The sequence below is a fragment of the Patiria miniata genome, unplaced genomic scaffold, assembly GCF_015706575.1.
Source record: "Patiria miniata isolate m_02_andy unplaced genomic scaffold, ASM1570657v1 HiC_scaffold_24, whole genome shotgun sequence".
NCBI classification, from domain to species: Eukaryota; Metazoa; Echinodermata; class Asteroidea; order Valvatida; family Asterinidae; genus Patiria; species Patiria miniata.
In genome coordinates, this window is record NW_024037063.1 from 5,767,615 (window position 1) to 5,779,878 (window position 12,264).

A 12,264-nucleotide genomic window follows, 5' to 3' on the forward strand; every position below is an offset into this window, starting at 1 on the left:
GCGCTTTTAGGACCGTGGCGCCGACTTGTCCGGTGACCGGATTGTAAAATCTGCATGTTACAGGACCACGTGATCATACGTCATGTCATTGATGGGAAAGTTACCGACTGTTCCATTTCACACGAAGGGGTTAATAAATCGGATTTTCTGTGCCGATTTTCGCTATGAGCCCATTTGAGGTTGATAGAGGGACACTGATAACATTGTCTCTTTAGGGCGCAAGGTCAAAGTTCTCACTGACCAATGGCATGATGCAAACTAAGATTTATTAAGATGTCTGTAATACAGTTTAACTAATGGCCGACGTTACAAGAATGTTGAAATTTACTTGAAATTCGAGCCTCGCGGCAGGTGCGAAGTGGTTAGATTAATTGTTGAGGTACGTCTTGGAAGGAACGGGCCGGGCAACCTTGGGCATGTTGGGTTCACTACACACTCCACTGACTACAGAGAAAGCCCACACTCAGTGGCAGACATCGTAATAGCCACAGAGCACTGGACAGGGCAGCATCCAACAAACCCAGCCCCTTACCCCACGGGCAAATGGGATCTTGTCTGGGTCTGTACGGTGCTGTGGTTACGCTGCAGGGCTCCTAACAATACACCGTCGTAACCGCGAGTATGGGTAAAGGTCTTGCCGGCCCAGTGAGTGAGTTACGGGACAATAGCCCCATGATGTACCTCTTTGATTCAATTAGTGGACGATTTCTAGGGTGAAAGGCAGCCACCCACTTGTCGTGTACACTCTAATGTCCCTGGCACACGACCCAACTAGCTTCCCAAACCGCTTTGTCTGTGTTTGAGACAGGTCCAGACAGACCTGTGAACCGCGTGCCCCTCTAGAGTCAAACAAACTCCAAAAAGAAAACACAAGTTGTCCCAAAACAACCAGACAGCATTGTTCCCGCCAAAAACTTGAACACCAGGACGCCTTTTTTAAACGCCCCCTTTTGTTCCCTCCACCGATATAAGTTTCCTACCCAGGCTCAGAAGTGGTACTTTCCGAGATCTATATCCTCCGTGAACACCTAAATCTTTCAGCCTTGCCTTAAGCGATATTTACTGAGTTAATTTTGGAGTGGCCACTTTAGTTTTAATTCAGTAGAACCGCAGACTGAGTTTCAGACATCCACTTGACTCAATCTCCGGAGTTTCGAGAATGACCAAGAACTTGACCAGCTTTGGTGGGGTGGTGAGCGTCGCTGCGCCCCATCGCTCCGTCGTTGTCTACTCGCTGCTCGCCGTGTTGACCACGTGCCACGCCTTCGATGCCTTCTTCCTGAACACCCCTACCTTAGGTGCGATGTCTGACCGTCGGGCGAAGAGAGACGCCCCGATACCCAAGCTCCGAGACTTCGAAGGCGAGCTGGACTTCCTGACTTCCTTGGAACTCCAACACGGCATGGAGTTTGCTTCCAATCACAGCTCACCCAAATACATGCTGGACCTGTACGGCTCAATGGAAACCGGGGAGAATTTGGTACACCCATCGGCAGAGGAGAAGGCCGCCATCGTGGAGTCTGACACCGTCAGGAGTTTCGCTGCTACTGTTGTTGGTAAGTCTCTCTCAATTTTCAATGTTATAGTTTTTCTTTGAAAAAAATATGGCAATCTGTGTTTTTTCTTCAATCACTAGGGCCCCGTCGATGTGCCAATTTAATTTCACCTATCGTGCATTTTATTGTCGAATTGTTGGTCACCCATTTCAAATTGTAATGTGCGGTGGTTGAAAACGGTAATGGTTCCAGAAATGTGAGGTAATTTTCCATGTTGAAACGGTGTAATTGAATCTCATTCTTAATTTTTCTAAAAACTGATGCCAAAGTTGTACGCCGAAGGATGTTAATTTTTAAATCATAAATTTTATTTTTTGATTCTCTTTTGACAACCATCATAGTCATCCAAAATGGCTGTCATTACTAACGTCATAGCAAAAATTGTATTTGAATCTTCCCTTCTTTCTTTTTTTTTTCACCTGTTTTTCCGAATCCAAAATATAAAAGTTTGTTTTATTTATTCAATTCCTTTTTGTTTTTGCAATTTTAATGTGTCATTTCAAATGCGATGACTCTAACTTTTAAGTGGAGTTTGCAACAGGAATTTGAATCTCAATAAGCTATTTGTTTTTCAACTAAAGGCTGTGCATATACATGTACTTTCAAAGTCAAGCTGTATTTTTTAAGCCTATTTAGAAGTCGAAAGGTAACTTTAAAACTGCATGGAATTCAAAACAAAGCAAACATTTTCATAAATCCATTGATGGTCTTTTTACCTTAAAATTTCCCCTTCGGTTAATACCGTTTAAAACTGTAAATTGCAAACACTGTGTTCACTTTTCCTTCTACATTTTGTATTTTAATTTAACAACTTTTTTCATTAGCAATGTATTTAAGTCGAATGCTAGATTACTTCACTGAAGCACCCACTTAAAAACGTACACTTGTTCATCCACTTTCCACACAACGCAGTTTTCCTCCGAATCCCCCTTGACTTAATTTGTTATTCAAACATTAATTAAGCCGTCTGCAAACTCGCTAAAGGTCCGCCAATAGACCACCTATTATCACGATAGAGCTAATTTGTAGCGGGGCACTGGCCTGGGCACTTAAGCCTCGTACTCGCCGGGTCTTTTCATGCCTGTACGTAATTGTTGTGCTAAGTGCAGCGGCTTACAGAATGAGCTTACCGCTGTTTTGTTGCTGAGACATGAGCTAACTACCTTCAGTATTTAGGAGAAGATTAAGCTCTAGTAAGCGAATGTTGGAAAACTTAGGCCCGTGGGAAGAAGTCTTTGAGAAACTTGAGTGCAAATGCTAGCACATTGAGTAACTTTTTGATGTTTGGAAATATACCTGGTTTGCAAAGCTTACTTCCGTTATTGAAATCCATATGATTGCACTTTTCAGAAAAGCAACACATTTATTGATAACTTAAAAGTGTGAAAATTTACTTTGTTGATTATTGTAATGGACTACTACACAACCGTACTGTTCATGAATTGGAAGAATGTGACCAAAGCGAGGCTCGAACCAGAACAGTCTGACTTTGCCAATACCGTTTTTACTTCAACTTGGAAAATTTATTCATGATTTTTTTTCTTTTCTTCTTTTTTTCCTGCAGAATCCAACAGCACATCCGAGACCAACTTCACCAGGAAGTGGCTGGCCAACTTCCGTGTCACCTCGGTCTCAGAGCTGGAGGAGCGAGTCCGTCTGGCCGAACTTCGAATCCTCCTGAACCGTTCCTGGCGCAAGTTCACTCTTGAGGTCGCCCTTCACCACTGGGCTCCCGCCCCTTGCCCTCACGACCCCACCCTCTTCGAGTGCTTGCAAAAGCAGCTGTTGATGTCTCGCCTGCTGCCCACGTATCGCCACGATGACTACGATGGCCGGGAGGTGTTTGATGTCACCGAGGGACTGCGGCATTGGTTCACCGAGAGTCCTACCTGGCGAGGCGAGTACGAATTGGAGATTCGTACCGTCCACAGCGTCCAGAACCCCGAGGACTCAGCTGCTACAGACACGCTGGATGACTCTTCTTCGTACTCCTTCTCATCATCTGTCGAAGACTCAACCCTGGATGAGTCTGCTGCAAGCCCCAGTGCTCTTGATGATGTTGTCTTAGTGGTGTTCTCCCGTGCCTTGCATCCAGTCAGCATCACTCTCGACGCAGCCGGCTCTGTCAAGGTCCGCACTCCTCGCTCATCGAAGTCATCTCGCAAAGACAAGAAACCCAAGAAGTCTACCTCAGCTGCCAGAGAGGAGCAGGAACGCCTCGTCCAGGAGAAACTCCTTCGCGAACTTTTCGCCAGCAAGGAGGAGACGGGTCCTTGCAGGCGGGTCCCCATGGACGTGGACTTCTACAACAATGGCTGGGCTCGGTGGATCGTCTACCCTAAGCGCTTCGACGCCTACAGGTGCGCTGGCAGATGCACTGGCCCGCTTGGATCTAAGGACAACCCGAGTAACCACGCCATTATGCAGAACATGGTTCGTGCCAGCCGCCCCGACAGGGCACCCGAGCCTTGCTGTATACCCACCAAACTCTCACCGCTGAGTATGATCTACCTGGAACATGGGAACATTGTCATGAAACATCATGAAGACATGATCGTTGAGGAGTGTGGTTGCCGATGAACTCTTAGTGAACTGCTCTGAAAAGTTTGGTGGTAATCTCCTTGTTACACTGGACATACTTTTTTTAAGCCAAGGTTATGGTTGTTTAACTCGAAAAGTAACCAAAGTTAATGTCTCACTTTTAGCTGACACAAATGTAAATTAATGGTTTCAACTTTGAATATACTCTCGATCAAATCTGTTCTATATTCATTGCAATTTTACAAATGGTTGTAATTTAATATTAAAGATGATTCTATACATAAAAAGTATACTTTACTATAAACTAATTTGATAAAGTGTCATTCAAAAAAACCTTGTAACAAACTAAATTTTCGCCTTCGTCCCCAGTTAGCAAAATTCCTTCGCATTTTGGCCAATTTAGGACTTTATATTAATTCAAGATAAAAGTGTAATAAATTGATCGAATTATAGTTTAATTTCTAAACACCTAATTTGTCAAACTCACTGTAAACACACGAGTCAATGTTTAACTACAGAACTCATAAATGTGAAGCTTGTTTAAACTGCAAATGAGAAGTTATTCATCACAGTTAATTCAATTATAATAATGAAAAGATAAACGAGTAAATAATTTTGCTTAATTTCTTATGAAATTTTGACAATCAAATCAAAAAAGTAAAACTTTTTTGCTGTAATAAAATATACAAACACCTTTAGTTATTTCTAATCATGTTTTGTAAATTCGCATTTTTACAATTTGATCGGGTAATTTGGGAGGGACTATTTTTTAAATAACTTGTATTTTAATGAATTTTTAACATTGATCGATCAAACTTATGAAATTGTACAAATTGTAATATACAGAAAAGAAATTATGTACGATAGCCGATGATTGCATTTTAATCTTTATGAAGATTGTTTTCATTACAATACAGAATGAAAACTTTGAAATTTGATAAATCAATATTAAACTGTGTACTGATTTCAGTTTTATGGAGTTTATCCTTACTTCAATCTTTTCTCACGATAGGTGGATAAATTTGTGAAGATTCTTTTTTTAGGGGGGGGGATAAGATTACTCTATTGAGTTTTTTTTCCAGATTTGCCTCAACAGAGGGCGTCATATTTATTCACTTACCATGCGTTTGCGTAGTTTACTTAGATTGGATCCAGGTCACTCTCGGGTGGGAATATGCAAGACTTGATCAACATAATAGCTGTCAACAGAGGGCGACATGTTGTTCGTTCGCAACAGTTTCGTGGCAAACTGCATGAACGAAGACCAGCTATTGGTGGCAAAGATTCTTATAACAAAAACAATTATAATAAATTGTTTTATAACAAAATAAGATGGTTGTTTTCATGATTATATAGGTTAGCCGGGAAGATAAACCATCATAAAGTAAATTTAGCTCTTGCAGTGAAACTACGATTTCTTAAAAATGTTTCAAAGATTCGCTCTTATCATTCGTTATAGGCATAAGGGCCAAAATAAATAATTGAGGAAAAGATGGCACAATTAAAAATCATATCTACCAACCGACCTAGGCCCATCTTTTGTTTTTTTTTTTTTTTTACAGAATCATGGTTCAAACGTAGGCGAGCAGACTCCCCTACATATTAATTCCACCGCTTTCCCTCCAAACAATTTGCAAGTAGATATCACCGACGCAGGCACGGAGCAAAAATAACAATCGCCGGTTTCCATGGTAATTGCTGAGGTTTTTGTGGCGGAGCGATTAGTCTTTGAAGGCAGCCAGCCGTACGGGCGCGCGTCTCTACGGTTGAATCCTGCCATCGATGGCAGCAATCGTCCGTGGGTCGCCGTGAGTAAAGCCAACACAGGCCTGCAATTACCCAGGCTTGAGATCAGGAAAACATCCTCCATCAAGGCCATCCAAACTCCATCAAAATACAGAACACATGAGAGCTAGAAACAAGCCGTCTGATATCTATTACCATCCCTCTCAACAAACAGGATGTGATAGCTTTCATGCCTGTTATAAAAATGCTAGAGGAATACAAAAAAATGTATAAAAAGTGATTCCAAATTGATGGGAATAAGATTAGGTATAATGTCGATAGACGGTATCGCTCAACATGGCGTCTAGAAGTTGATGAGCTACGATTGCATTGGAGGATGATGACAACATTATTGTAACAAGAAGAAACGGATCATTCTTTATTGGTAAGACTTTAATAACTCCTGGCAATAAATGTATTAGTGACTGGCATAAACGACACAATACAATATCAAGGCCCACCGTCGTATTAAATAAAGTCGTATTTCTAGGGGGTCGACTGAGGGCGGGTCCAATCAAATTACTCGTGAAATGTGAAAGTTTACTCTATCAAAACGACATCACCAGAACGTGGAACATGTGACGACTGGTGTTAATACGAATGATTAAGTAGAAAATATGGGTCAAATAAAATTAAGTATTTAAAGCCTGATCGGAGAAACATGTTTGGGAAAAGTCAACGCACATTCATGCCATCTGGTTTTCATACCTTTAAAATGATGATTATCTATCGATAACACTGGTGCTATGGAATGTACACCAAGCCTTTATGAGTTGGGCGACTCTAGTGTATCTCATCCAGAGATCACGGAACTGTGATCTATACCGCACATGCGCGGTCACCGACTTCTTAACATGGCTGATAGATCTGTGTCTGAATTCTAGATGGCGTCCTCAACCTACTTACGATGATCAGTGAAGGACAACGACAAATACTTTTCAAGAAGCAACTTAAGTAGAACTAAAACGCACACCCAACAGGCTTTAAAAAAGAAGAAGATATCACAGGTTGTCATAATCACGGTCAGATTACAACAGTAATGGTTTGATATGTTACATCAGTTGTCTAGCTGTACACTTGGTATTTCTTTTCAGCCGTTGCAAAATAACGGAATTCTAAGGTTTCTTTGTCACCGCGCATTTTATGTAATTAAATTTGCGTTCCTCGTACTGTTTTCGAGTTTCATTCCGAAAAATAGATTCCTTTTCCGAATCGCTAGTTTTCTAGTATTACAAAAGTTATTCACTTTTGAATGAGACATCGACCGAAAAAATTGACCCATGTTTAGTTATTGTATTCTTACTTTACATGCAGTTTCGACCGACAATAATACCGTTCTCGCGGGGTAGACTGGTTTCTACCCACAATCATGCTTGCAGTGTGGATAATGTATGGACTGGGAACCAGTCTGCTTGCAAAGCGGATCTGTGTTCAAACCATAAACCTTGTTATCCAGAGAGTTGCAGACGTTAAAAAAAAAAAAGGAAATGAGTTTTTTTTGGTTGGAATAAAATGCAGTTAAACAATTGATTTTGATGAAGAGCATGGGAACGCAACTTTGAGTGATTTGTTTGGTATGATAACCGATGCCAAAACGTGCTCAGACACGAACCAACGAACGAGTGGAGAAAAAAAAGGACATCGACCCGCAAACTAATCACTTTGATTATCGTCTAAACGCACTCTGTTTGCTTTGATCTTCCAATTGCTTCACAACTGCCAAACGAAAACACTCATTCCGTGACAGGGGGTGTAAGCTCGATTCATAAACCTGTCACATTGGCAAACGATCCTTCGCAATGTAAAGTGCAATTCAGTTGATTATCACGTTCAATACTGGAAACGTAATCAGACAAATCGGTCATATATTCGGCAGTGTTGGCCTATGCCTGCCCGACCTTGCCCTTAACTTGAAATTTATTTTTTTGTTCCTTGGTAGAACCAAACTTTTCGAATCCTTTCGGGTTGTCTTTGCCTCTGGCATTAGCTCCCGTTTTTCCCCCGGTAACTTGGAACAAATTACTGCTGAAATGTCACATTCGAAGCCTCACTACCTGAAAAAATGTAATAAATAAAACGATTCCACGCTCATGTCTCTGGGATTTATTTCTTGATTCGTCAGAGAGTCACATTCACTTCATGTTTCAATCCAAAGAGCTACAGCTCTTAACTAGCTCTGAATTTCAGCCTAAACGGGTGATGGTGGATACTCCGATGAACCATTATCGGTTGTAATACCTCACGCTCGTGCGCTGCCTTCTGAATTGTCATTTATATTTCGCATTGACTATCGCGTTGATGAAGGACACACCAAGCGCAATAGGGTTGCGTGCATTGTGCGAGAACGCCCCCAGACACGCTACGCTCGGAACAGCGCACGCGGCACTTTATCTACGAATCGCATCGACACATCTTTCATATAAGGTTTTCTTCGCGTGTCGGTACTTCACAGCACTTTTCCTCGAGAGCTGGTCTACCTGTCCGATCGTTTATTTCTCGATATGTCAAGCAGCCATCTGCGAACCGATCTCACAGCAAGGCGAGGAAAATTGGATTGTTGGATTTGAAGTCGGAAGAGCTTTATAAAAATCACATTTTTCAAGTTGGTGTTTTTAACTTTTCTATCAAGTTAACGGTCTTTGTCAGCGACGAAGACAAGTGGATTTAGGGGACTGCAGTTTCAGCAACGTGAGTATTAATATATTATATTTTTCCAATCATGATTTTTTTCTCATATTGCAGTAAAAAGTTACAAAGCAACACATTTTACAAACGTTATTTGTATCCCTCTGGCTTTTAAGCCACAAAGGGGGATTTAATTGTGCTAGTGTATTCCCTCTGTGTGTCCGTCCGCTGTCCGTCTGGCTGGAATGTCCGTCCGTGGGTAACATTTTGGTTAGGTTAACTGTTTAGTGCTGTCATATGAAAAGTCAGACTTCACTCTCAACCAAACTTGGTGACAATAAGCTTTGGGTAGAGGAACTTCAGATGACTTGAGACATTGAGGTCAAAGGTCATCTAGGGGTCAACAAGGTCAGTGTTCATCTTTGTTAGGTAACTTGAAAAGTGCAGCCATATGAAAAGTCTGACTTCACTCTCGACCAAACTTGGTGACAATAATCTTTGGGTAAGGGGACTTCAGATGACTTCAGACATTTGAGGTCAAAGGTCATCTTTAAAATTAGGTCATTGTTGATTTTGGTTAGGTCAACTGAAAGTGTGCTTACTAACTTACTGTGTAAATACTGCCTTCATGCCAGGGGAGGATTTTCTATATGCATTTGCAACATCAAAAAGATACATTAACGTGAAAATTATAGTATTCTAAAGGTTTATTTTGGAAAATGTTGAATTTTAATGAGGATGGTTTTATTGGAATGGAATCGTCCGGGATGGGCACTGAGAATGCCATTTCATGAGATTTACCCGTATAACTACGCATTTTTGTAACGGAATACAAAAACATTTTGACAGTCTTACTGAACTTTCCTTGAATCCTTTGTGTTCTGGAGTGTATTTCCCATTTCACACGCCACGCTAACAACATAGACGTGTAGCATCAAATTGACAATTTTGCGGGTGCATATTTCGGATAGGGTTGGAGAGATGGACCTCTCCGCGGTCTGTAATTTAATTAGACGCACGGCATGTTATACGGAAAACAGATATATAAATCAGATAGGCGACAGTGGGTCACAAAAAACACAAGCATTTCGCTGAACTATTAACAGTAATTGCCAGGAATACCCAGGATTTATTTATCTAAACCATTGGAAATGCGCCATTTGCGGATGATTGGCTTATCGTCTTAATTTCTCCAGAGGATGACGCTAAGCTGTCCTCGAATTATTATTACCAAACCAAAGGCAATGATCGTCGACTATATTAATAGTATGCTTATTAATCAATCAAATCATGCATAATTGATTAACATGATTATGCATATTATACTAATACATTAAATTATCATATGGGTTTCACAATCCTAGTTATAAACTCAAATTAAAAGATGTCCTTATATAGTCTTCGTGCGTGCTCAACTTCAAATATCTAACATGAAGCATATTTTATATTCCTACTTCATCTTATATATCGATATATTGTTTATTCACCATCAACAATAATTAGCATTGCAATATTGCTTCGTGAGTCGGGCATTTTAGCGTCCAATTCGCTAAATGCATTTTTCGCCATGAGTTAGCTTCTCATGGTTGAGGGGCGACACAATTAATCAGGACAGAACAATCACCAATAGCAATTGCAGAGCGGCGATGCGCTGGCTACATTGCTGTGATATACCATACCTCCTCCCAAGGGCTTAATATGTCGCATGGATAGTGATTTTTCAAGTTTAATATATTTAATTTATTACATTAGTCCTGTTAATAAAACCAAGGATCCCCATGAAAGACATTTGTATTAGTGCAGCAAGAAAGCCGGAAGACTCGTAGACAGAGAGGGGGGGGGGGGCGATGAAGAATAATTTCAGTTCTAGTGGTGGTGGAAGAAAACATCTAAACATATCAACAAATCTAAATGATTAAGCTGCACCTGCATTAAACTATTGAAGCTGCAAGGGCACATCCAAATATTGCAATTAATGATAATCGGTTGTCGTAGAAAAGATAAAGTTCTACAAACTTCGGCGACTAAACCCGATAGCATCTTGCATGTGCAAAAGTAATCACCGATCTCGCCAACGCGCACATTCCATGTGGGTGCACGTTTAATATTCTAGGCGTTGGCATATTCACAGGAACAGTTAATGAAGCGATGCGGGATTATTAAAATCTCATAAAACATTTATTCCATTTCAAATGCCAGACGACTGATGGAAAGCGACAAGCGTGTCCCTAATATAAGCCGTATAGCGGGTATGACTCTCACAATCATGATCAGGCGACACTGTCGCGATACGATACGGTACCTAACTCTGTTGGTACATGATCGGTCTGGCGTTGCTAGGATTATAGATCCGACCTGCTCGAACTTAATGCATACCCAGCCTGCTAAGATTCTGATTTCAGCCACACCATTAGGCTCTATCGTAAGAAACGCCACTGTGGAATGTTTCCCCTGGGAACGAGGGATGATCCGTGAGAGGAGACAGCGTTTTAATACTCAAACTCCATGTTATCAACAAGAGCTCCCAGAATATTGGCTCATCTGGTTAACAGTTACATGTTCACAACAGTCACACGTTGCAGCTCTTGAGCGTAATCAGGGGTCTTAGACGTGTCTTACGGCGCAATCACATCCACAGTTCTTCTTATCCCAGATTTCTTTGATCTTAGCCGCCTGAGACAATCCCAGCAGTCTCTTCATTAGTATAAATACCCACTCCTTTATGCTCTTTGTATAATAGGCTCCTAGAAAAAGCAAATCAAGGAGAAAGGGATTCTGGAAAAATAACTAATTTTGTTAACCTGGAGAAGTTAAAAATGAAACGAGAAACTTGTTGACACCGAAAATAATATGTCAAGATGAACTCAATGTGTCGTGGACGAAATTTGCAAATTTGTTCGACCGCCCGTTTAGCCGCTGAATGTTCTGAAAGCAGGAAATAAACAAAACATTTCGTTCAAATAAAAACGAATGAAATTCAACTTTAAAATTCAGCGAATTGATTGCCTCCTATTTGGAAACGTATACTACAGCGAAAAAAGAAAAAAAATCAGTGAAACGGATTATTGGAGCATGGTAATGTTGTACCGCAGCATGGATGTGTTAAAAAAAGGCATTCTTGACGCAAAGGAAAGTCATGTACAACAGTTTGTGATTGGTATAAAACTATCTTTTAGTTTAGGTACCCATGGTTCTCCATTATAAGATCCTGCTAACACCAAAAAAGTTTTTCTTGGACTGAACAACTTTTTTAAAGCAGTTTTCCCAAATGGTTTCGGGCAAAATTTGAACAGCTTATTAATTTATTCCTGCTTTCACGAGACACACTATCGAAATGTACTTTTTTTTATCACAAATACATGTCTTCAATCCGCGTGACCGAGCCGATGCGAGAAGACGGTTTGAAATTAAAATTGGGCGAAAATCACGACGCAAGTTGTCGAGTGGAAAATGATTAATTCATGTTCCTGAGACAATTATTCGCGAAATGGAAAGCTAATATTTACTTTAAATCGAACTCTATACCCAAGGCGGAACAACAGACAGTGCGTGGCGTGTAGTGACTGCTTATATTATTGTCTTCCCTTTGGACTGTAAGTCTTGTTTATTTTCTTTGGCACTTCTTGTTGATCTGCCCTTTTCGGTGTCTGATGTGACTCCTTGAGTCTGATTTGTCCATGGGATATGTCCCTGGCTTCATTCCGTTGGGAATGGGTGCGAATCCCTACCGGTGCAGTGTGAATGTGCCCGATAGTGC

The 12,264-nt window shown here is 40.9% G+C and overlaps 1 protein-coding gene across 1 annotated transcript; it reads left to right on the plus strand.

Moving 5' to 3' along the window:
* Nucleotides 1–184: 184 nt before the first annotated feature.
* LOC119731756 (nodal homolog) lies at nt 185–5,062 on the plus strand. The gene is made up of 2 exons (XM_038204996.1): nt 185–1,556; nt 3,121–5,062. Exons 1-2 carry the CDS (start codon nt 1,160–1,162, stop codon nt 4,134–4,136), a joined length of 1,413 nt encoding a protein of 470 aa, XP_038060924.1. The 5' UTR covers nt 185–1,159; the 3' UTR covers nt 4,137–5,062.
* The last annotated feature ends 7,202 nt before the right edge of the window (nt 5,063–12,264 follow it).

What these genes read in the sequence shown, in the direction of transcription:
- LOC119731756 (XM_038204996.1), top strand. Translation starts at nt 1,160, where the DNA reads ATGACCAAGAACTTGACCAGCTTTGGTGGGGTGGTGAGCGTCGCTGCG. An exon ending in TTTCGCTGCTACTGTTGTTG is followed by an intron (nt 1,557 to 3,120) that starts GTAAGTCTCTCT and finishes TTTTTCCTGCAG; the next exon opens with AATCCAACAGCACATCCGAG.